Raw genomic sequence first — 25,530 nt, forward strand, 5'->3', positions numbered from 1 at the left:
CCTAAAAATTCAAAAGAGAGGAACACTGACACTGGTGTAAAAGATTGTAATTTTCTAATAACTGGTGCCATGTTGACATCCAGCAGAAGCATATTTGTCTCTGGCAATCATGCATTTTCTTGGTTGTCATTGGCAATGACAAATAATTCCATTTCCCTCCTTAAAACAACAGAGAGCACAGAAAATCTGCACAATGACTTATAAAACACTGATACCTGAATTAAATTTAGAAATGAATCTCACCTCTAAGTCTCCTGGGCAACCAACAATGGTTGGTTGCTATCCTGCTACCATAATACTGCAGCAGAAAAATCCCTCTACATATCAAATATGTAGGAATATGAAAAAATATTAAGAAGATGGGGGCAATCATGACAAATAACATCCTATATCCCTCCAGTTCCCATTCCCATCACGGCTCGGATGCATGCACAGCCACACCAGGTCCAGATGCCATTCATTAAATAATTAACGTCCGGCTGAGAGGAACTTTGATTTAATTGATCTGGGCAAGCCTGGTGGAGAAAAATTGATGGGCCACAATGTTTGGATTCGCTTCCAAAATGCAAGAGGATCAGTATGTCTGGAGGATTTATTGAACACATTACAGCAAGAAGCAGAAACAAGCGTCTCACACCAGCATGACTAATACCATTGCAAAACAAAAACCATACTTTGTGTTTAGGTAATTACTGTTCGGACACAGTGATGGACAGGGTAAACACTGTTGATTAACACCTACTTTCATCCGCCATGATGTGGATAAAACACGCAGCATCATTCAAGCTATTCATTTTACTGCCATCCAAGCCCTGCTGGTAATTAAAACATGTTTTGTCCATTGTTTTCCTCTTTTCCAGGGGCACAGCTGATTCTGATATGCATAGGTGCCCAAAAGGGATGTGTGTGTGTGTATGCGTATGTGTTAAGGGAGGTGGGAGGGTGGGGCTCAATCATGGAGAACTCTTAATCCGTTTTCTTCTCTTTTGTTCAAAGGCACCTACAGAAGGCTTTATCGGAATGACGACAGAATGGAGACAAACAAAAGAAAAGTAGAGGTAGGCGGGCATTAGAGCCGACAGACTGCACAATAAGTGGGTACATGAGGATGGGTGAAGGTAGGTGGTGATACCTGTGCCATGACAGCTCCGCTGCACAGCTTGTATGAGGCAGGTGTTGCCAGCCTCAGGGGTTGGACTGTCTTTCACCTTACTGTACTTGATATTATTCCGCCGCCCAATGCATGGAGAATAACACAGACACCGTGCACACAGACATGGGCAAACAAGAGTACACACAAAGAACAGAGAGGTGGATAGGGGTGGAGAAACAGGCAATGCGAGCGAAAGAGAAGGCACGGCACAAAAAAAAAAAAAAGCTGCTGCTGCTTGTGTAAATTGGCTGATGCTGCCTCCTCTTTGCCAGATTAACTCCACAGGGCAAGGAAGAATAAGAGGGAGGGAGAGAGTGCGAGTGGGGGGCTGGGTTCAGTCCTTTCATCAAAGGGCCTTTCTTTCCCCCCTTCTCTTTCTTTCTCTGTGTGAGGGAGTGCCAACTCTAGAGTGGGCAATCCATTCTGTGATTGCATGTCAAGAAGTGAAAGCCACATTGTCTATGCTGGAAATCACACCTGACAGAAATAACGAGCTTTTCTCAAAGTCTTGCGAAACATTATGCATCAATCACTCCCTATCACATTCACAAATGTTGCTTAAATTTAGTGCAACAAAAACAGGCTGCAGGATTCGTGTGGGAGTCAACCCAAGTGAACGCACGTAAAGCAAAGGTAGAGCACTGGAATAACAATGAATTATATGCATCATCCTCCATCCTATTATTCTAATTCTTGCCCCTACGTCCTGTGTTTGGGTGTGCTGTTTCCAGGCCCTACGGCCAGGATGTTTTAATCTCTTGTGCCTGGCCTGGGGCCATGAGGCCGACCCTCAACCCTGAGAGACAGGTCTGCTGACACTCCTCTGCTCGCTATTGTGAGGCTGTCAGATCCCTCTCTTAAATCCCCAGCCCACTTCTGTCTCCTTCTCTCCCCTGAGTGGGTGTAATTACATTAAGGAGTCAATCTGAGCTCAACCTTCCTCCATCCAGATCTCCATCCCGTTGCATATCTTTGCATTAGCTTTTCCATAATCCTGACCTAGGGCAATAATAATGACCTGTGTTGAAGGGGCCAACACAAGACTTTGCTCACCTTTTCTAGGAGAAATTGCTCACTCCTAAAAAATATGAAATTAATTATTAACTACTTAATGTGTTAGGTGTTTTGCTTTTTCCTAAATGTAGTACAGTTTAGGATTTAGTCAAGTTTTCTGCCAAAATCTGTGTTGTGCAGCTTCAATGGGAAATGGATAAACATAGACCAGATCTATGTCTGTATAGGTAAAAAAAAAAAAAAAAAAGAGCTGGAATATTATTTATTGAATGAGATATAGACTGAGAGGTGATGTTATGACAAAGGAAGGTTTAAGTGGATGTCAGTGAAAGATCTCTGCATCTTAATCTTCCTGTGAAAGACAAAGTCAAAGGCAAAGGGAGGTGTAGCCATGCTCTTTATAGATAAATTATGTCTTATTCAATGCAGAGAGGTTGGAGTTCACCATCCTAATCTGATTTGGGAATATTCACTCAGCTTTATAATTGCTTTAGCACCCAACCTGTGGTTGTAATTACATCACTTGGTTAATATCAGCATTCGGCTACTGTTAATCTAATTCAGTACGAAGTGGGTGTGCATTGCTCGAAGTTGTCTTAATTGAGTTACAGGCTATCGTTTTCAGCAAATTCACCCGGATTTCCACAGCTCTAAATGGTTGATTTGCTGGTGTGTTAAGTCCCTGAGGAAATCAGAGCCTGATCAGACATGAAACTAAAGCGACAAAAGAATTGCTGCATCAAAATAAAACATTAATCATCGGTTTTCCAGCTGATTTATAGCATAAATAATTAGCTATTCTCTTTTTTTTCATTACAGAGGAGCAGCTCAACAGAAATTTAAAGAATGAATATCTTACATGCAATAATATATTGTAATACAAGCTTTTGAATTCCAGTTTGTAGCCATTTAACACTGCATAATGAATTTTACATCACAGCTCTGATACTTCTTTTACTTGGGTTACAATAACACATTTGACGATAAAATTGGAATTCTATTCAGCATTTCCTTTGCAATTTTATGCAGCTCTGATGTTTCAGGGATAATTGTTCTGTCCCATATCTGTCACTGTTTGAGTGTTGTTTGACTGTTTAAGTTAGGTTTCAGGTTCATGTTATAGAGCTGAAAATCTGTAAAACGGTTACTTGTATGACAGAACAATGCGTATTGTATTTTAAAAATGCAAAGGAAGGACAGCTGAGGAAACACATATTCCACTTGTATGTATGAATTTTATCTCTTGATAGATCAAATAGTGTTGCAGTCCCATGTTCAATCATGTACAACCCTACTGAATAATTCCTAATAGGTCTTTGATAAGGATGGAGAGAACAGTACTGTGCATTTGAATCATGTATGAACATATAGAAGTATAGTACTCAATGCATTGCCATTGGTAGGTTCTAGCACAAAGCTAAAACACCATTCCGCTATTGTCCTTATAGATATGCTTCAAAATATTTATCCATGCTTTGCCTTTGCAGGGTGAAAGCTAAAAATTTTGCTTGGTTCCTCTCCAAAAACAAAAGCCAGGTCTGTGAAGTAGGTTGGCATTGTGGTGCCCCCAAGAATCCACTCCAGACCCCCTGCAAGGAACCTTGTCTGAAGTTGCTCTGAAGAGAAGCCTGCCTGCCTCATTGAGGCCCTGCTACTCCATATTCATGTGTGGATTTCGGGGGGAAGACTCACTCATCAAACACGGCAAAAAGTCTAACTCAAAGCGTCAAAAAGCCTCCTTTTTGTATATGGGGACCTGTTTGATGTTTGCAGGGGTGCATTGTCATGAAAAATAAATAAATAAATCTGGCACACCACTGTGTTCTCTGTTGTGTTGCAGAGAATTAGTCCGCCTGAAGTTCCATGTCCATAAAAAATTTGCAGCACCTAAAGGATTAGCTCTACATATTTTTCTGTAATGTTTCATAGTGACCTAATACTTACAGTATATGCAATTTTACAAACAGTGAGTTAAGGTTTGCTATTTAGAGTTCAGACTGTAATATTTAAAGTAGAAAAAATAGAAATCCCCAAATTTTGACAAAATGTGCAACACAACATGAGACAACATGAGCCAGAAATAATGGTACTATGTAGTCCAAGTGACCTGCAGTGAAAACCTAAAAACAAAAAGTATGTTCATGTAGAGGTGATTGTGGGTGTCATGAGTGTGTTGCTACAGGTATGGGTGAGAAGATGAAAATTAAACCTGAAAGTCTGGTTCGAAGGCTTGTCAGATGCAAAGACACTGCACAACAGTTTATACTCTTTTGAGGCAGGGTTTTACAACTCTCAGTTCTTCTATGATAAACAGTATAATTAGCATGATGCTACATGCTACAAAATATCATATCTGCTGTGCTTCTGACATATTTCCTTGACCAGTTTAGTGCACTGCCAGATGATGTTGCTCTGCAAGTTCATTCTGGCTCAACTTTCGCCAGATGACTGTGTTTGGTCCCTGCAGTCGTCTCTCTTGAGGAGGAGCTTGAATTTTTTGATGCAGCGCTATTGTTGCTCTGAACATATCTTAAGGATACACATGGCATGTTCACGCGTATCACAAACCGAAGTCATTGTGGTTATTATTCAAGAACACTCCTGATGGTTAGAAGATCTTTTAACAGGCAACAATACACACCAAGCATTTGTCCATGTTTCGTGGCTGTGTGTGGCTTTGTCAAAAAGGACAAGAGAGAGGAGAGAGCTGGCCACCAACAGATTGTGAAAATGTCCTCAGTGCAGAGTCCAGCTGCTGATTGTGCCATTTAAAAGTATTTTGCTTTTACTCTGCTATTCTTTTCTTCTTCCCACAGAGAGACAAGGAGGATAAAATATGCATTTTTGTTTTTTAAAACAGTTTCTTGTCAAACACACTGTAAATGTACAGATCATCATTTAAAACTCGATTTAAATTTAGAAACTGGCTATTTAACTTAGAATATGCCCCATCGACCTTTTACATTTTTTTGTTAGATCCAATTTTATTGTAGTTCTGTAGACCATTCAGTTTTCATCATTCTCAAACATCTTGCAGCAAACCCTGCATACATGTTCTACAGTAGTTTATCAAAAGGGGATACTGGGAGTTCAGCATGTGCACTCATCTTTCAATCTAAAAAGATGTCAGAGCTTTTCTTCCCCATGCTGAGAAGGGACAGTCTTCTAAGGGTTATAGTCTATTGCAGCTGTGCATGAGTGCCTGTCAACATCTCAGCCAAGATAAACTGTGTCTGCAAGTAACTGCATTCACTCTTGTCACATGAGCCGTTTTAGGCTGTTAACACTACTACATAACAACAACTGCAGTGTTACGACAGACCAAATCAAAGTGTAGAACAAGCAACTAACCAAGAACCCACAGTGTGTTTCTCTTCTCAAGTATTGTTCGTCTTCTTGACTTCCGCCAGTTGTTATCGTGTTACCTTCTTTATCAGAGCATTTGGAGGTTTTATGGTGATGTGATTTATATGGGCTTGTGGCACATTAATGATGCCAGGGAGTCTTGCCTGCCATCCATATTCATGAACAACTGTGTTTGGGGAGCTGCAGAGATGGAAGGAGGAGGAGGGACTGCCACACGTCCGCCAAAAGTCTCCCGAGCACAAAGTCTGGATGGTGGAGCGGCTGAGGCCTTGAGTTCACATGCCTGTAGGCATGAGCCCACCTGTTCATCCAGACTAGTCACATTCCCAGAGAGAAGATCAATGATCATGAATGAACAAAGAAACAACATGCTGAGATCGGATATTCAATGTGCAACTGCTAAATTCAAACCTAACTTAGTGGCTACTTGCAAAGGATACCAGCAGACTAACAATTGTTGTATATCTCGTTATTTTTTTCTATTTAATCAAACTATGTGAAAAAAAAAATAAATTTAAGTGCAACACTCTAGGTCAACATTTTTTCATTATTAGAGGGCACTTAATCAACAGCTAATTTGCATTTTCACCCACACTTTGTATTACCAGAAGCATTTTTGGAGCTGTCCTTGTCACATGAGGATCTTGTTTACTGCACACTGTAGTGAACAGTGTCTCCTTGTAATAGGAAATACAATTTACACATATAAAATCTGTGTGAAAAGCTGTTTAAATGATCTGTTTCTTCTAAAACAAAATGAGTTAAAACCAAAAATAATACGTTTATGGAATTACAAAGACAGGACATGACACAAGTGCTTATGTGGGGACATGTAGTAATAATTTATCTAACAACCACCCGTCTTAATCCACTCACAACACATCCCTCCAAAATGCAAACCTAGACTGACAAAGTAACACTGCAGTTTGCAATCACAGTAACCAATTTGGACAGTAAGACACAATATAAAGCCTGAAAGCTTCATGTAAGCCAACTGCATCTCAAGAAACGGAATTGCAAACAAAAAGGGATTACAGTTGCATAATCATAAACAGCATGACAGTACAACCTAAAGCATATATATCACAAAGTAATTGCTTTGTAAAAGTCAGTGAAAGTAAAGGTTGTTTAAGTAAAAATGTCAAATGTGTAATTTTTGCCTATTAAAGTACTTAACTCTGAGGTCTGACGCCAATTTAAAACTACCATTCATTGTAGTCTATATCAATTGAGAATGCAGCAGGATTTCACGTCCTATTAGCAATCATGACCTAATCAATGAGCTGTGCCTTAAAACAGCTGACAGTTAATTACGAGGGCAGCTCTGTCTGTGTGCCATGCCATTCAGGTAACCCATGGTAATTAAAGAGGAGGAAGAAATATCTGTTGATGGTTGTTCATACCGCAACGGAGGCAGAGCAGAGTGAATCGCATGGATACTCCCGGGTGAGGCCTAATTTGCTCCTGAGCAAATCAATAAAACCATTTCATCTCTGTTGCTATGGAACAACATATACTAAAAACACAATGAACGTTACCTTGGGGAAATTGGCACCAGAAATAATCTCACTGCTGCTATTTTGAACAATGTCTTGTTGCTTCTTTCGGCAAAAAAAGAGGCTGAGCGTTGTCAAGGACATTATGTTTTGTTCTATCCTCAGATGGGTTTTGCATCCAGTTTCATTATTGTAACAAGAAGGGCCAAAGTCAAATTATTTTCTTGTACCATACTTCAAAACAAAAAGCATGCACTTTGTTATAAACCGCTTCTTGCTATATGTCAACTAACCAAACAAATGATTCTATTCTATGATACTGATCATAAAAAAGGAGGTTGATTGCTAGTCTCTATGATCTTAATACCTTTGGGAATCTGCATAACTATACCATCCTCCATATGGGGCTCCACAGAACAATATAACCATAAAAGAAAATAATTAACAGTGGCCTCATGTAGTATAAAGGCCAGCCATGAATCTTTTGATATCCAAAGATCTTTGCAAACATACACGTGCAATGACTTTGCATCACTGGAAGTAGGGCGGGGCAATATGGTCAAAAAATAAAATCTCAATTGTTTCACGCTCGGACTGAAACATCATATTTTTTTGGATAATTGCGCAAGAATAATGAAATACCTGCAGCACCTGCAAGACTGTCATCATTATACATAAAATACAGGTTATCCCACACAGCTATTGACTGTCAGTAACAGATGCTTCAACTAGAGCACGGTCATCTAGTTGAATAATCCATTTCAGTACAGGCAGGGCAGAAAAGTCACCTTACTAATGGACCTGCTGTTGTTTGTGCTTCTAGACACAACATCAGCTTGATATCTGCTGACTGCTGCTAGTTAGCATTAGCTCCCAGCCCTTAATCCAGAGATGATACCTCGTCAACAAACACAAACTTAGACTGCAAACCAGTGTGCAGAGTCATTTCACTTCAATCTTTCACTCTCATAGATGCAACCTTTAAATTCACACCAAGTTAGCCAGAGACAGCTAGCCACCTGGAGTCACGACAGTAGCCTGCCGTAAACTGCAGTAGGTGTGCACATGTAGTGTGACAAAGCCTGTCGTGACTCAAAATGGATAATGTAGCAGCTATCAGCTATGTTCCTTTTTGACTAAAAAAATCCTTTTTGTGTATATTGTAATAACTCGGTTTTCATGATTTAGACATTTTACACATCTTGCAAAAACAAAATTAATTAAATGAATTTGATATATCGCCCAGCTCTAACTGGAAGGCAAGACTGACATATACTATTTTCAGAAGATAGCATGGACCTCTACAACTGTATGAAGTCTAGTTTCTTCCTTGTTTGCTCATAATCTCTGTCAGTCTTGTCCACAAAACCAAGCTGTTAGCCCTCCTCATTACCACAGTGGTGAGAGGTCCTACAGTTGGGGTGTGAGGGGAGTAGATGTGTCTCTCTCTGACAGGTCAAAGGGGTCATACTTTAAAGTGAACTAGATGAAAGCTGTAGTTGTGAGCTCAGGCAGCAGAGACGACGTTGTTGACGTGGAGCGACTGCTGGCAGCCATATGTTTCGACCTGTGGACGAGGGTCTTCATGTTGAAATGTCAGCACATGAGGGGGGCCGGGTGAGAATGCCATACCTCATTGTGGCTGTGGTCGACTTTCAAAGTTTGTCACTCAGAAGTGAAACTGAACCTTAGTATGCTTCATCTGTTTCTAATTTGCCTAATGCAGTAGCTGACTGTGAAATCAGAACTGAATGATTGAAGTAAATAAGGAAAAAGAATATTTTAAACATTATTTGTAAAATATGGAAATTATTGTAAAGGTGGCAACAAGTGGCAACAAAATGCTTTTTTAAAATTTAATATCAGATATTTTAAGGGCAATATATCTTATGTAGCTCTTTCTAAGGCATCTGAAATAGTATTTTTCTACATTGTTTATTTGAATAGTAGACAAATGGTTTCTATTTTGACATAATTGCCAGCTTTAATGAGGCACAAATCCGACACGAGTAAGAATGATCCAGTACATCAGTAATTCAGAGAACAAATTTATTCTCCACCTTTTTTGGCTATGAATGAATAGCAGTAAAAGAGAGGGGGGATTGTAAAAGCCTGCCAACCAACTCAAATAGGCAAACAGCAGGACGCGCGCTCCCTGCCAGACAAGCCGCCATCACGGCAACTGTTGCCACGGCGCGGAGCTGCCAGCCTACGTTTGATTAGCGAGTGTCTTGGATGTGATTGGCTGCAGTATGAATGGTGAGGCAAAGAAGGGTCTTAAATGTTGTGTAATTAACCTCTTCACTTGCACATACTCCACTTCAGACATCACAACTACTGACAGCCTCCTGTCAGCAACCTGCACCAATCAAGCTCTAATCTGGGAGACTGAGAGGGAATACAAAGACGGCGTTTGGGCTGTCACCACTGTGGTGTTTATGAAACTGTCTGATGAGACAATGCACTGTATCTCACTGAGACAATGAAGGGGCCCCTTAGTGCTGCAATGGAAACGCCCCAGGAAGAAAAAACACCTTACATCTATAATCATCATCATCTACATGTGTAAATGAAAACAGCACACCTAATCAAAAGGTGTGAGTGAGGAGCACACAAAAGCATGGTGGATAGAACAAGGCTTTGTATGATTGGTGGATTAACCCAGAGGCTGGACCATGACTAGTTTGATTATATTTTTTTAGTCACGGTAAACATGCAAACTGTGAATGCGATACTAGTGGTATCACAATGAGGTAAAGTAAATGTCAAATACAAAAAGGAGTGGGCGGAACATCAAAATATCTTCCAGCAGTACTGCTAAATACCAATTACATTGCAATTTCTTGCATTTCTTCCATTGAAAAGGAGAAAATAGCACCAATTGTGACAAACACAGTCCTCAAAGCATAGATTTTCATTCACATACTGTATGGATTGCAATTAAGTTCAGATGCTGTGTGATTTAGTGAGCAACAAGCTTTGCTGTACACCTTGCTTCTTTTTTGATGGTGTATATACTGAATCAAATCTCTTCAAAGTTGTAATATCCATCTAATTAGAGCATTTGACATCATCATACAGATACAAAGACAGTTATCATTGTATTTTCATTTCTGGCAATTTGTTGCCACATCTACTGTTTCTGAGGCCTGCACACAACACCTCAATTTGTTTTTCCAATTCCAAAGTAAGAAAACAAATCAAAAGACTATATTTTGTTTGAGATGTTGCTTTAGAAGGATTTCTCACACTTGAAGGTTTGTTTGTGTGCAGAAAAAAGCCCATTTTCACAGAGGTGGACAGTTTGATTTCTCCGGGCTTTGATTGCTTCTCAGAAACCCTTATGCATCAGATCAAACGCCCCCTCTCAACAAGAAAATGGTTCATTCTGGTGAAAAGGGAGAGTAACACACATAATTCTGCTATCCAATGAGTTTTAGGAAATCCAATTCATCTTATCAGTAGCCATAACACAGACCTGAAACCACATTAGCCATTGCATTTTATGAATTACAGTTTCAAAAAAAGAAAAGACAGAAATCTTCAGAAATGCAATGTTCTTGCAATTTAAACATGCAGGATCTAGCCACAAAAAGGGACAGGATGGAAGATCAATGACTTGCCAATCATAGTCAAGTGAATGTGAAATCATCCAAGCTGAAAGAAGATGCTTTACAATCACACTCTAAAATGTGTCCTACAATCTGCTGATGCTGATCTCCCACACAGCCTTTTGAAATGCAATCCCCCAGGTGGTAATCCTAGTATATTCTTTTACTACTAAAGGGTCACTTGAGAACCATTTGGAATAATATAAATTCAATCAGGTTAAAAAGTCATATTATAAATCTCATTTAAATTATTTAAACATTTAAATCTTGCAGGTAAGGTTCAAATATGACTGAGTGCTACATAGTTAACACATGTCAACACAGCTAATTAACTCAATTTAGCACTTGCTACTATCACATCCTGTCTGACCTACCTCTGCAATGTTACATACATTGATGTGTAGTTTGTTAGTTTGACCCCTGATCCCCATGCAGAACACAAAGGTACCAGATTAAACGGTGTAGGGACCTTTCAGCACAAGCATTTTGCTTGCGTCCTTGGGCTATGTGTCGACTCAGCGGAGAGAGGAGCCACCCTGTAGCCACGGTTCTGCTGTCCACCAGATGGTTGCTGCTGGGAGCCAGCTAAGAGCCTGCCTGGTGGCCACTGAAACTTAAATGTAGAGGGGGCTGTCGGTTATGAAGAAACCTCTTCAGACAGACTAATTAAAAGGGTCTTTTTCATCACGCCTGCCCATCTGTTAAGAGAGCACAACCTGATGGAATTGCTGGCTACTCAGTTTCACCGTGCAATTAACAGCAATATCTCAGTGAGCACTTTTTTCTGGGATTAAATTATTTAGCTTCTTCTATGGGAATAATTATTTTTTATGGTCAGTGATCTCCTGAGTGCAATTTGTAGATCTTTAAAAGAGCTGAAACCTTTAAGAAAAAAACAAAGACCTGCAGAGGAGAACATCAAGTCATTAACCTGACCATAGTGTACTGCAACATATCCAACAATTGATGTAATCAAGGACTGTATTTTTTCTGCTCAATTGTGTAGAAGCTTTTTTTTTTAATCATGAATATTCATTGTGTATTAACTCCTCGCATCAGTATTCTAAAAGCATTTTAAAACAGACTTTCTAAACAAAGCCTTTATGTAAATCAGTGTTATCTACAAGGAATCTGGACCAAGGGACTACAAGAGCACAGATAAAACAAGGTCAGTGCATGAAGTGGAGAAAATGATTCTGCTCATCATTCTTTGACAAGGTCAGTGCATCACGTAGTCACCAAACCATTGACTGTTGCATGTATAACTAGCATTTTGAATCACATACTGTAGTCAATTGTGGTCAAGACCTGAGCAATGACATAAATGACATAAACATAAAAAAAAATGTAACGCTTCATCTTGGCCAAATGATAAAAACATTCACTTGTCCTGTGACTGATTCTTTCACCGCCAGTTTCAGACGCATAATAAATGGGCCAACCCTGCCAGCTTACTGTCAGACAGCATCAGAGACTGGCTGTGCGTGCGTGAGTGTGCGGGTGTGCATGTGTATCCTCATCATCTAGATACTCATTACTTTGCCAGCTCGCGGGTCAACACACAACAGGCCATTTGAACTCATGACCCGCATCCCGCTTCTCATTATTGTTCAAACCACATAGGCTGGTTGATGACTATTGGAGTTCAGTGATAATAATACAAGGGAGATGATTCACATTACAGTATGTACCAATATGCTTATTTATTAGTGCTATATCATGTACATCATTACAACTTATATTGGCAATCTCCGCTATAGTTCCCTAGCCTCTCTTACCCCTGACGCTTGCTAAATTACACACAGTAAATAAGGTTAAATCTTCAGTGATAGATCATTTTAAGTTGTCTCTAAAAGGCTAATTAATTCACTTTCACATTATGGATTGCTTTGGTTTGATTTACTGCCTGTAGCGTTATCTTAGCCTAGTGGCACGTTGTTGGACTTGTATGGAAGCCCACCCTGAATTTACAATACATATGGCGTGGGGAGAGCTTTCAGGACTATACCTCTTAAAGGTTTCTGTCTTGGTGCAAAACTCCTCGCACATGCAATCTGTTTTGGGGATGTCAATAGTTACGACCCCCCTGAAGTACGAGGCTGTGTGTGAGGCTTGCATCTTGCCTAGCCTCTGATAATTTAAGGACTTTTCTCCATTCCAGCTTGTTTTAATTACTGAGAATAAGTGGCAGCATTTGGTCAGGTTTATGGGTCTTCTTCAAAGAGCAGGCTTGGTTTAGACAGACCAATCTGTGGGACTGCAGAGCTGTAAATCCAAAACTGAGCAACCACTACCACTCACAGTGCCAAGGGTAGATGCAGGCAGCGTAACAGGGGCGGAGCGGCGGTATATAGCCTATTTTCCTTTAATATATCTGAACCAACAATTGACATTCAGTCTGACTGTAAAGTTGGAGGTCATCTAAAATGATTAAAACATGACATGAAAAAATAGCAAAGGAATTTAACAATCTAAATGCATTTTTCTTTGAGAGATTTGGACTTGCATCTGTAGGATTTAAACATCTTTCAAGTGTCAAAGGGGCAAAAAGAGCTCTGTTACAAAATGACCCAGTTTGACTGGAGAGACTACTTCGAATAGTGCACACACTGGAATGTAACGAGACGATAATGGAAACAAAGACTTAAGACATGAAGAAAGGGAAAGATATCAAATGGACTGAGAATTGGAGTGGATTGGGATTTCTTTTGAGTGAAAACTATGCAACGGAGGACTGAGAGGAGAGTTCCAACACAGGGTCAGAGCTGGGTTTGGGTGAAGGGGAGGAAGGGGGGGAACTCCTGACTTTTCAGTGAACTCATTTCTATTCCCATACAACACACCCAGCTCCCTGCTAATGATGAGAGCCCTGAGGCGAAGTGGGCTAGGATGCATGGGGCTCACTGTGCTCAGCACAGACTCAGCAGCCATGAGGCGTCTGCAGCAGCCCTAGCCAACTGTTTTCACTCAGACTCCAACTTCCTAAGAGCAACGAGGTACAGCCTGAGCTGACAGACTTGGGAGTGATTTGTCAAAGGCTTTTACTGTTTGCCAAATTACTGCAGGCTGAAGAATTACTGAATATTGATATAAAAATGATTAAATTCTCTACATTTTTCTTGTTAGTCATTGATTTGATTACCTCTGTAGGTGAATTCTGTCTAATAGTCTTCACTGTGTGTCAAAGAACAACAAAAATTAGTGAGCCTGAAAGCAAAAACAAATCACCCAACTAATTTGATTGGAAATAAAATGACCGGCCGGTCTTGCCCGTCAGCCAAATTAACCTCTTATGTTTTTGATCAAAACAGAATTAACAGGGAGAAGACAAGATATTATTGCCCAGCGTGGTGCACTTTCAAGTTGAACACATCCACTCATCTATAGTATATTACTCAACAGGATGTCTTGTATCACACTGAGCAAGCGGCCTCCTGATTCAGGGAGTAATTAATCACTCTGGACCTTCACCAACTGTTTTATCATGTTTTCTTTATATCAAATTCAATATTTTAACAATTTCACCAATTTGCTTCTGCTGATTCCAGTTCATTCACGTTAGACAACTGTATATTCTCTCACAGGGAGCTCCTGATCTGACTTTCAGTCAACATGTTGCACCAAAAGGATGAGTGAACTGCGATGGAGACATGGATGTTTTTTTATTTCTTTTATTCACAACATGTACATTTGTTGGGAGTTTGTGAGATAATTTATGGGTTTCCTTCCAAAAAAAAAGAAAGGACTCAAATCTGTGATGTCAACAATGGTTACAAATTGTTTCTTGCTATTACTGTAACCAAGGTGACAGTGATCACTTGATTTGAGGTTTAAAACAACAGCGCAGTGTATTTTTAGGCCAAGAATTAAAACTATATCATGTTGATTGTAGCACCGCCATCTCATATAAAGAGCAGAGGATGTTGGAAAACTTTAAAAGAAATATTGAGGCGGCAGATGTGTGGAAGAATACCAAAAAGGTGATGTTTATTAGCAAAGATATTAATGAAACAGCGGTGAAAATTAACCTTGTGAAATTCAACAGATAACTGAATAAAAACAAACATATAAATTAAATGCAGCCTGACAGCAAGCAGCTATTAACTCTTCCCTCACTCATTTCACCTTATCAGTGACTGGCCTTTTACCTTCTCAGCCTCACCTAACTGGTTACTACAGAGTGAGTTAGACTGATTCAAAGCTTTCAAAGCAACTAGAACAACACTGATGTAGACTTTCTGTTACTGCACACAATCACAATTTTCTATGGGCACACACGCACAGACAGAATGACATTTACTACAGAACAGTTTTATCCTTTCTGCCTCAAATTGACAGTGACTCACTGCTTGGTGCACCTAATGATTCACACCTGTTGTCAGTCACTATCACTGATTTGTTAGACAATCTACCCCACCGTCACAAAACACTCTCAAAATAGAAACACATCACAGCAGGGCCCCATTCTTTGTACGTAGATACCTAGGTTATCCAGATTAGAAAGTTAAAAATTTGACATGTGTCTGGATTTTTAGGTTTTTCAAAGCTGTTTTAAAATTAATCTGGAACTGTCATAGCAACAAGTCCTTAAACCCAAACCTGCTAAAGTGCAGGCTTATTGACAGTTACCTGGATCATCACTGAAACGTTTTAGGGTGAACCCAATACACAAACTCATTTTCAGATACAGATGTCTCACTTTCTTTTTTGATTAAAAGAATGTTGATATAATTATGATTTTAGATGAGAACATGCAGGTTATTGATAAATCATTAGGATCTATTAATGTAGTTATCTCCATTTAATTTACATAATGAATAGTTATCTTTATTTATACATGATAAAATATCAAACTGTATGAAAGTTTGTACACTTAAAAGGAATCAATCCAAATTTACACAGGGATACTCTGGGCAAAAAGACATTAACTCACCTAAAAGATTCAGACTTGCAAGACCAGTGAAGCCAGAACATAAGACATTTAATTTGACATTTGATCACTAATATGCATTTAATGGTAAACTACACAACTCACTATGTTGAAATATGTCTATGCAATAAAGACCTCTCTTTTAGTTTACTTTTTAGTAAGGTTTCATTGTCATGGCAGGCGTATGATTAACACTTACAGGTCCTTGATATCTCCAATGAGGAGAAACTCACCAGTCATGCACCCACATGTCTAATCACATTCACTGGTGATTCACTAATTGTTTAACAGTGATGAAAGTGTGGAAACAGTGGAAACATTGTGGAGTACAATGTAGAACAGCAGTAACAATGCAGAAACACACATAAAATGAGATTTATGTCCATTAATCTATTACCCCAGTGCATGCTGGGAGGGTTCTTGACTCATTAAGCCTTTGTTATTTATGATAACTTCACCCAGGATTAACAAATCAATCCTCAAACTGCATTCAAAGAATCAAATTAACTGGATGAGAATTCACAGGATTATTTTAGTCTGATTAGTCAAGCCACGTTTGAAGAACAGGCCCCGAGACTGAAGCCCTTCAACAAAATATAACATTGTGACAAACACAAACTAACATGAAAATTGTAATTTATTGTCTAACATATTAAATTAACAGAAACATTGGACTGGAATTAGTGATAAATAAACACACACAAATAAAACCACTGGTAATGTTGGGAATCAGTGAAAAGGGAGATGAGCAACTTTTAAACAACGACATGATATGATATGACATGTCTCTTTTGTGTATGGTGCAATTGTAGTGACACTCATTCAACAGTAAACTTGTGCTGGACACACCCACTGTTACCTTCTTGGAAAAGAGTTCGACTTAATTGAATTATTTAAATGCTCTGCACACACACACACACACACACACACAGGTGCTTTCAATTATCCTGGCTGATTACGCCGCAGCTCAGGTTTGAAGTTGGACAGAGCTTAGCTAGAAATGAGGTTTCCAAACTCAATGTAGCAGTAAACAGTTTTGTCAGTTAAAGCAAATTGCAACAAAACATTTTCTTTCTTACCTCTAGTGGTATCTAGCTGCTGTTGATAGTTGTTTTTTTTTGTTCTTGTTTTTTGAGTTATCTGTTTTATTTTTGCCATCATCCCAGTAAAATGGAGGTGAATGGAGTTGTGATGTGAAATCTTCGACAGCAGCATTTTCCCAGAAACAATTTTTCAGTTACTCTGGCTAATCCACAGAACATAATGTGAACAATAAGAACTATACTGCCAAGGAAATCTGTCACTAAACTGTACAATGTGTGTCCAGGTGCAACGGGAGAGTCAATTAAGCACTTTGACACTCCCACACAGTCCTGAAATGAGGTCAAATCTGGCAAAGAGAAACAAAGTCTCTGTTTTAATGTCCAAATTTGGTGTCTAGGATCTTAATATTGGCAAGATCTCCATATACTTTGGTGTTTCATAGTTAATTTAGATTCAGAGTCTGAGGCTCATGATGTTTTCACCTCTTTTTAAATTTTTGTGCAACCAAACTATTTTAAAACAGCATTGTTAGACTAATATCTACAGTACCACATATCAACTACAAATAAGGTGTGCAAAGGTTAAGTGCAGTTGTTATTTTAGTGTCATATACTAGTCAACATTTCATATCTTACACATTAATGAGTGAGTACAAGGGATATATTGTTTGCAGGACCTAATATGAGACCTAATATAAGGCTGATTGATTTATCATTTTTATTTTAAACAACAATTCTGTTATTTTAATTATAGATTTCCCTGAAGTGTTAACATATGCACAAATTTCATTCAGTTTTATCCACTTTGCCATGGCGTGGAAAAAAACAATCCGTTGAATACAGAACATGTAAACTGGGGAAAAACATTCAACTCTGAATCATCAGTAAGAAGAAACATTTTATTCACAGGTACTGTAAAAGTAAAACACAAGCTGCCGTATCATACATTTATACACAGGGTTTGAAAATCCTATACAAAAACAAAGATATTCGAAAATATGGGTTTTGATATGAAATATGACCTTACATATAATAATTTCTTGGAAAAAGGTCTTGGTTTGGTAATAGTTATTTAATTTATGAGCCTAACCCCACATTAGTGAAAACTGAAGTTATTGTAAAAAATTAGAATGGTAAAAATGGAGTAGAAATCATTCTTAAAAATGATTAAAAAATCTCATGCAGCATCTTCAGAGAGGGCCTGAGAGAGTACATCTTTGTAAAAGAAAGTAAACAAATTCATATTTGTCATAGATATAGAAATCAAACACACCCAAATACAACAAAGCCAGTTTGTTTTTCTTAATCATTTTCACTGATCATCTTTGTTCTCTCTGTCAGCCATTTGATTCCTAACAAGCACATTATGGCAGCTACAAAGAGCTGATATCATGATTGAATTTGCTAAACAATGTCACAATCATTTGCTCTTATTTGCTGCATCATTTCACGGGAAACCATTAATTTGAGAGTCTTTTACACTGGACCAACTTTGATAATTTGCCTATACGAAAAAAAAAAGGAGTAGGGGACAAAAGAGGTCAAACTGCGTTGCTGCCCTTAAGTCAGTATTGAGGTTCTTACAGTAGTTGCAGTAAATGTATTGGAATGCATAGGCTTTGTAGCGCTTGAAAAAGGACCATATAAGAGATCAGTAGACTTGCGCTATCTCATCTGTGCCCTTTTGTTTTACAGTGTATAGATAGCTCCCAGTCCAAGCCCACTTATGGAGGAATTGGGCTCACTGATGAGCACTGCTACCAGTGAAACCCTTCATCATTCTATCCACGTCGGCTTGTGTAGGGAAGGTTAGGCCTCTCAGGGTTGCATCGCCACATACTGAAGCACCAGAGAGAATGGCTGAATCAAGAATAATCACTCACTATCCATCACAGTGGCCCTCTGATTGATATGTTTTGGCTTAATCTCTCATTTTCAGTGAGATAAACATGGGCAAGCACAGCTTGAATAAGCTCTCCGTCCCCCAACATAACTGCTGCTCTACCTTAGTGCATCCACTGAGACCCATTTTGATCAAGGCAACTGGAGGGAAAAACATTCACTCAACCTTGCAAGCTTTCACAGGCCAGCTGGCAGGCAAAGAGTGACAACAGCAAATGCAGCCCTCGATGAGATAACATAGTCCAGTTTGAAAATCTAGAAAACTACAGAACCAGAGAGTTAACATAAGGCGCAAGAGGCTGAATGAACATGGATAAAATGCTGTGACTGAGGTTTGAAACAGAGAAAAGGCAAAGTCTGGGAGCGCAATAACATTAGCTTATTGCTTTTTCTTTTTTCCTCTTTATTTTTTCCCTTGAAAAGATATTTGTACACACCACATAATCATATAAATACACTTTACAATGTAATATAAAATATTTTTCTTAAAAGCAATATGTTCAGGGTTTGGTTCAGTATGCTTAAGATACCTGCACCATATGAAAAATAATGACTCAAAAGAATAAAAAAGGCACTTCCAGGTGTTGTTCATTGACTCTTGAGTAAGTGATGGCTACTGCTGTGACATATATGTAACAGCATTTGTGCTCACGTTTCGTTTCTCTGCCACTAAAACATGTCCTGGACAACGAGGCACTGTAGCTAAGTGGTTAAGATTTCCTCTGTTTTCATGCAAAGATCCACTCTCATCTCATCTCTGTCTCTTGTTGCTCTTCATTCCAGTAATATCTATAAACTGGCTGCTACATTTCATCATCCTTCGTCTTCTCACTTCCTCATTTCTCCACGTCAACTTTCTTTTGTCCTCAGACTTCGACTTCACGCAGTCCCTCCTGCGTGCCAGGTGTCGCCATGCTGATGTCAAAGCACGTCACCATCATGACACGGGACTTGCATAGGTTGACACAAAACTCTAGCTCCTCTGTGACCTGTGCCAAGGCCTCCAGGTACTCTGGAGACTCTTTATCCAAATTCTGGTCCACTTCAACTGTTGAAAAAAAGGACATTAATGTTTAGTTAGATAGTTTGTCACTTAAGATCCCTTAAAAATGTGTACATGATATTAAAAGAAGTTACTTACACTCTCCTGTCCACTTGCTTGGATCCATCATCAGCCGGGATTTGGTGTCCTCCAGCTCCTCCAACAACACCTCATGCTTTGCTCTCAGTTCCCTCACTTGCTGTTGCCTTCTTTCCAATATCTTCAGCTTACTGTTAAAATACAGCAGGCCCTGAGAGAAAAAAGAAAGATAATTGAATACAGTGTCCATGTACAATCAAATTAAAACTTAAAAGTGATTTTAAAAAATCTAACAAGCTATGTTTTACTGTAAATTTGAGATTTTGCGATGGAAAAAGTCTTCCATTTCTGCCATTGTGGGCTGAATTATGCTTATGCAAAAACTCTTAATACAGTCTGTGCCACTTACAGTACAATTACACCTCAGTCCCCAAGAAAAATAAACTCACCTTGTCAACATCCTGGAATGGTTGCTGAAGGAAAGATTGTAGGAAAACAGAAAAAAAAAACAAATTACAATGCTGAGCAAGACAGAATAGTATATCAACAGCATATAATCTTAATACATGTATACATGCAAACAGTGAGTGAATATACACACAGTAGACTCAAGATATTGATGTAAATGTGCAAGATTCCAATACTAATTTCAAAATGGTAAAAGGGAAAAGCAGTTAATTATTTGTCGGTCTGGCAGTGATGGCTGGCAGGGGAAAATTAAAGATCCTAATTGAAAGTAAAAATCAAACTACTATCTAGCAGATTTAATATCTTCTTTTAACAAATCCCTGTCTGGCTGTGCTGAACTTGTGGAAGCAGTTAATGAACCACAGAAGAGGAGTCAGCTATAAAAAGCGATCAGGCAGCCAGTGATGAGTGCTAGCGGTGAGCTGATTTGGGATGGTGTTGGGCTTTCTTGCATTCATCACACATTCCCTAACCAATCTCCTCAGAACATCTTTTTCATTTTTACTTCCCCCACATCACCACCGTCTTCAGCTGTAAGTCGAGTCATCACTCATATCCAAACCAATTAACCCTCTTCAGTAATTGCCTCCTGAACTCTTGACATTTCTGAGGAGGCCTGCCAAAATACCAAGCTATGGGAACCTCGGCACAGACATTTTAACTCAAGGATTTGCCACTGAGCTGACTGAAGGTCAGACGTCTGAGACATATTATTCCTGTCTTGTTCTTTAAAAAGAAACTGGGAAGAAGTGAGCTAAGACATTCCCACAAAGCAAGTCAATGTGGCACATCTTGAGCATGTATGGGGTCAATGTCACATATGCAAAATATTGCTAAGGCTTAGCAAGTTGGATTCATACAGTAAGACCTTAACCCAGACATTACATGATCCAAAGTTCAGCACGATGAACCACCATGCAGAACACGTCAGGAGTGACCCTCTGCTCACCTCTGTGGTTTCTTCCTGACGTCGCCTCTGGAGCCGTTCCACATCATCGATCTCATACACCTTTATCTCAAAAGGCTCCTTCAGTGGTCCAGACATAGGGGGTAAGTCCACCCACTGGCCTGCTGTGCCCACCTTCTTCCCCAAGGAAGAGGTGTCTGGTAGTGGTGCCGGGATCAGCCGTCTTCTCTGGAAGCCTACAAAGTTATGCACACGATCAGACAGGTACCAGTTACGTTAGTGACATACAATAGTATTATTTGCTGGGATCTGTGAGTAAATATGTATGAGTCTCACTCTGAGATGTAAAGTGATGCAAGGCTTTACACAGGCCAGCCGAGTTGTGGTGATTGCATATTTATAAGGATTTCATGAGTTTCTATTCTCTAACCCTGTATCCACAGCCTAAATAAATTCAAATGGTTGGTCTGACACACATAAATTCAAATGCTTATATGTACAGGGCTACACAAACCTGATCCAGGTCACCACCACTCATGTTCAATTCAATCTTATTTGATCATCACACAGTTCCAGTCGTCTTGTTTGAAACATTCATTATCATTTTCCCATATATGTATGAATAATGTATGCTGCTGATTCAGGAGGACAGAAAATCCAATGAAATACCGATTCGGGAGTGTAATATGAATGGATTTATAAAGTTAGGACCCCTATATGGTTAATTTCCTCAGAGATAGCATTCATTTCTATATGCTATTTCAATGTGTGTAGTTCCATGGACTAGCACTGTTGCTACTGCCAGTATGATATATTAATAATATTTGGGAATATTACCTATACTTGCTACATGTAAAACACCAAAACACAAATGTGTTTCTCACCATTTGCTCTCTTCTTGGGATACTTGGAGCTCCTTGTTCTGCCTGAAGATGACATGCCGCTCTCGCTCATCGAGTCGTGGGCAGAGGAAGCGCTGCCTGTGGCTTCACTGTCACGGATCATACTCTCATATCCACTGCTGCCGCCACTGTGGTAGAAAAGAGCTGTGCGGCCCATAGCGGGAGGCAGCTCCCCACTCAACACACTACTGTTGTCACTGCCATGGCCGCTGCTGTAGCGTTGAGGCCGCCTGGGTGCTGTAATTTTGCTGTATGGAGAGGGCAGCATGGCTATGGGGGATTTGTCATCACTCACATTCACCCCACTGTCATTCCCACTGTCTGAATCTCCAGAACCTCTCATGTGTTTGCCTGATATGTTGCCTGTTGCCAGTTCACTCACACGGCTGTTGGCAGCCCTCATGGCCTGCTTTGTGCCCATGATAGTTCCTCTCCCAGGCTTGCTGTTGACAGCAGCAGTGGTCCGAGGAGCTGATGTCCTTCCTGATGGAGGAAGATTGGCATTGGTATTTCTGGTCACGGCAGTGGCCAAAGATTTGGTGGAGGAGCTTAGGCCCTTGGAGTTGTTTGCTGACAGTGAGCGCGCCTTACTACCATTGACTGCTCCTAATGCTCTGGGATTTACAGAAGCTTTTACCTGACCAGGTTTGCTTATATTTCCTGTACTTGGGGACGATGGGCAAGTAGCAATAGGAGCACTGGATGAATTAGGAATACCAAATCTCGGAATGGATTTGCTGGATTTGCTACTGCTGCTCCCCAGACTTGCTCCACTATTCTCCCTACTAAGCGCAGCTCTGGAACCTGATAAAGACAGGCTTTCACACCTCTCCAGAGACATTTGACTGCCATAATGCTGCCCAGTTTCACCTCTAGGCCCTCTGGCCTTCAGACTCGAGGTAACTTTGGCTGTGTTGAGGTCGGATTTGAGGCTGGAATTTTTGAAACTGGTGGAGTCTACTCTGTGACGTACCTCAAGCTCATCCTCTGATACAGCTGCCCTTGCTCCAAAGGCCCTCCCTGCCTCCCCGTATGCTGACTTTAAGGCACTTTGGGGCAGCAGGGTCTTAGTTTTATGGTCAAGACTGGACTTTCTCACTGGCGGGGGAGGAGGTGAGGTGCAACCAGGTTTAGGGAGATTGCTTGATTTCTGTGAGTTAGCCTTGTTGTTTTTCCCCAGAGAGGAGAATTTAAGGCTTGTGGTAGATGCAATAATGTCTTGGGTTCCCTTGTAGTCTGTGGAGGAATGGATAACGGGCACTGTTCCCAGGGTGGTGGCACCTCGCCTCAGCTGAGGCATTTTGCTGGGTGGATCGGATTTCTTACTGGCTGACTTCTCACAGCCGTCGACCACCCTTTGGGATGAGGTAGACCCCTGCACCTTGGGTGGGCGAGGTACACTGTTGCTGTTGTTGGACGTTTTGCTTGAAGGGATGCCACTGGGAGGATTTCTGAGAAACTTGCTGGTGTTGCTGGAGTCAGAATACTGAGGTTCTGAGTGGTTGTCCATGCGCTGCCAAGGATCTTCCTGCTTAGTCTCTTGCCTTGGTGGCTCTCTATTGTTGCTGCTACTGCTACTAATATGACAGATGGATGAGGTAGGTTTGATCTTCCTGGGAAGACTGGAGTGGACTATGGAGGGGCCCTGTGGAAGTTGGGAGGAGCTAAGAGAGTGAGCTTTAGTTATTTTAGAGGTGAATCTGAGGGAGCCTTTGGCTGATTCTGGAGATGGGGGGCACTTTGTCAAGGATAGTTTGCTTGAGGCAGCACTGTCACTGTCTAGTTCAGAAAAACTAAATCCACTGTCATTTAAGGAGTTCTTGGCATCTCTAGGAGAGGACACACAATGGAACATATCCAGAGAATCAAAGTAAAAGGTGGCCTCTGGTCCCATGTGTTTGGCCTGTGGAAGGAAGACATCTGTAGAATGAGCCCCTTCACTCTCCAAGGTGCAGACACTAACCTCACTCAGCCAAGAGCTGATAGATGAACCCCTGCTATCTATACACTCATTTGCTCCCTCCTGGAGGGGTGTGACCGCAATGTTCACCTCGGATCCTCCCACAGCTGATGTGTAGGCGTCAAATTCATCATTGATGCTGCTAATGATGCTGACAGGTCGGGAACCAGAGGCCAGGGCCTGAAGGGAGCAGTCACTGTTAAAGCTGATAATGCTGGATGGCCGACCCTTATCAACAATACTGCCTATAGACAGCTCCTCCACTACAGTGAACACCAGCTCATCCTCTCCATTCAGCTCTACAGGCTGCTGCAAGGTGACAGTGGCTCTAAGGATGTCTCGATCCAGACATCTTTCCCTCAAGGTGGAGTGCACCTGGCAGACCTCAACTGGAGCTCTGACCATAGGGGAAGTGCAAAGATCTCTTCTTTTCACAGCTTGGTGGCTCATTCCCACAGGAGGCATTCTGGTGCTGGATCTTTCCTCCTTATCTGCATTTTCCTTGCTGGAGTCTTTCTGCTGTGAAGGAGGTGGGGCTGGCTTCGGCAAGGCTTTCTTGTTGAAGTAGACCTTCTCCCTCACCACAGGCTCAGAATTAGGTGCTGCAGCAGTTGCCAGTTTAGTAGTGCTAACTCTGCTTTCTGAAACCAAGTCCTTCTCACCATCAGCACTGGTTCTGCATACATTTTGAACACTCTCTGATGGTGCCCTTTCTGCAGGTATGCATTGCCTCTTGGCATTCTCCTGTTTAGATTTAGTGTTGGGACTGCAGGATGGATGTGCTGCAACAGATTTAGGAGATTGTTTGGGTGAGATGCCCTCTTGGGTGTAAGGAAATTTCTCTATAGTCTTTGGTGAAACAGAGCCTTGGCTCTCCTTAGATTTGTCCATCTTGGGGCTAGCCTGGCTTCGCTTGCCCTCTCCAACAAAGGCAGTGGGTTCTTCACTGCCATCTATACACTCCAGCCTCTCCTGCAGCTCAGCAAATGTGTTGCATTTAAAGAACTGGTCTCTGTCCAGAGGGCCCTCTTTTGTAGACTTCTTCTTATTCAGGGAGGGGATGATTGGAACAAAGGCAGGTGGGCCTTCATTGTCACTAAGTTCCCTGTCTGAGATTGCAGCTCCACCAGGGCCCACGTAAATGACAGTATCACAAGACTGCTCACTACTGGAGGAGTAGTCTGGGTCACTGAGTAGAGAGGGCAGGTCTGGGTCCAGGGCTACCGTCCGAGGGTGGAAGGGCCTTAGGTGGGGCGGCCGGCGGATCCTCCCTTCCTCACAGGAACTTTCCCCTCCAGATGAACTGGATGCATACTGCAAAGCAGAGTTCAAGCAAAAGAGACATGTGTCTTTTGGGATTTAATAATTAAAAATGATCTCATTAAGTGATGACAGTAATATGATCATATCTTTGTAAAATATTAATGTAACAATCTTGTCTTTCCCTTAAACCATTTTAACCATTTTAATTTAGTATAATAATTTCATGACAATGCTAGAGTGAAATAAATCTTGGGGCAAATATTAATTCCTATGAAATTACCAGTCAATATTTATCTAAAGGTTAGAGTGCACATCAATAGTCACACAGAAATTAATGTCAATAATATGAATTGCTGTATGTGGACTGCATTATAATCATGCCTGGAACCAATACCAAATAAATACATGCTGTCATTCCACCTAATTATCTGGAG

At 40.6% G+C, this 25,530-nt stretch overlaps 1 protein-coding gene and 1 long non-coding RNA gene across 4 annotated transcripts in view; both read right to left on the bottom strand.

Moving 5' to 3' along the window:
• LOC137200294 (uncharacterized) overlaps window positions 1-16,866 on the bottom strand; it is a 44,391-nt gene extending 27,525 nt beyond the window's left edge. For both annotated transcript variants that reach the window (XR_010931940.1, XR_010931939.1), the window contains exon 1: window positions 16,650-16,866. This is a non-coding gene — a long non-coding RNA (uncharacterized lncRNA). The remainder of the gene's footprint in view (window positions 1-16,649) is intronic.
• A 632-nt stretch (window positions 16,867-17,498) lies between these two features.
• The window catches only part of kif26ab (kinesin family member 26Ab), a 66,844-nt gene continuing 58,812 nt past the window's right edge, over window positions 17,499-25,530 (bottom strand). For both annotated transcript variants that reach the window (XM_067613632.1, XM_067613633.1), the window contains 5 exons: window positions 21,856-25,147; window positions 21,014-21,207; window positions 20,046-20,069; window positions 19,657-19,807; window positions 17,499-19,563 (listed from right to left, as the gene is read on the bottom strand). In XM_067613632.1, coding sequence (XP_067469733.1) covers window positions 19,382-19,563; window positions 19,657-19,807; window positions 20,046-20,069; window positions 21,014-21,207; window positions 21,856-25,147 — 3,843 coding nt within the window. In that variant the 3' untranslated portion in view covers window positions 17,499-19,381. The remainder of the gene's footprint in view (window positions 19,564-19,656; window positions 19,808-20,045; window positions 20,070-21,013; window positions 21,208-21,855; window positions 25,148-25,530) is intronic.

Source organism: Thunnus thynnus, chromosome 16 (assembly GCF_963924715.1).
Source record: "Thunnus thynnus chromosome 16, fThuThy2.1, whole genome shotgun sequence".
Lineage (NCBI taxonomy): Eukaryota > Metazoa > Chordata > Actinopteri > Scombriformes > Scombridae > Thunnus > Thunnus thynnus.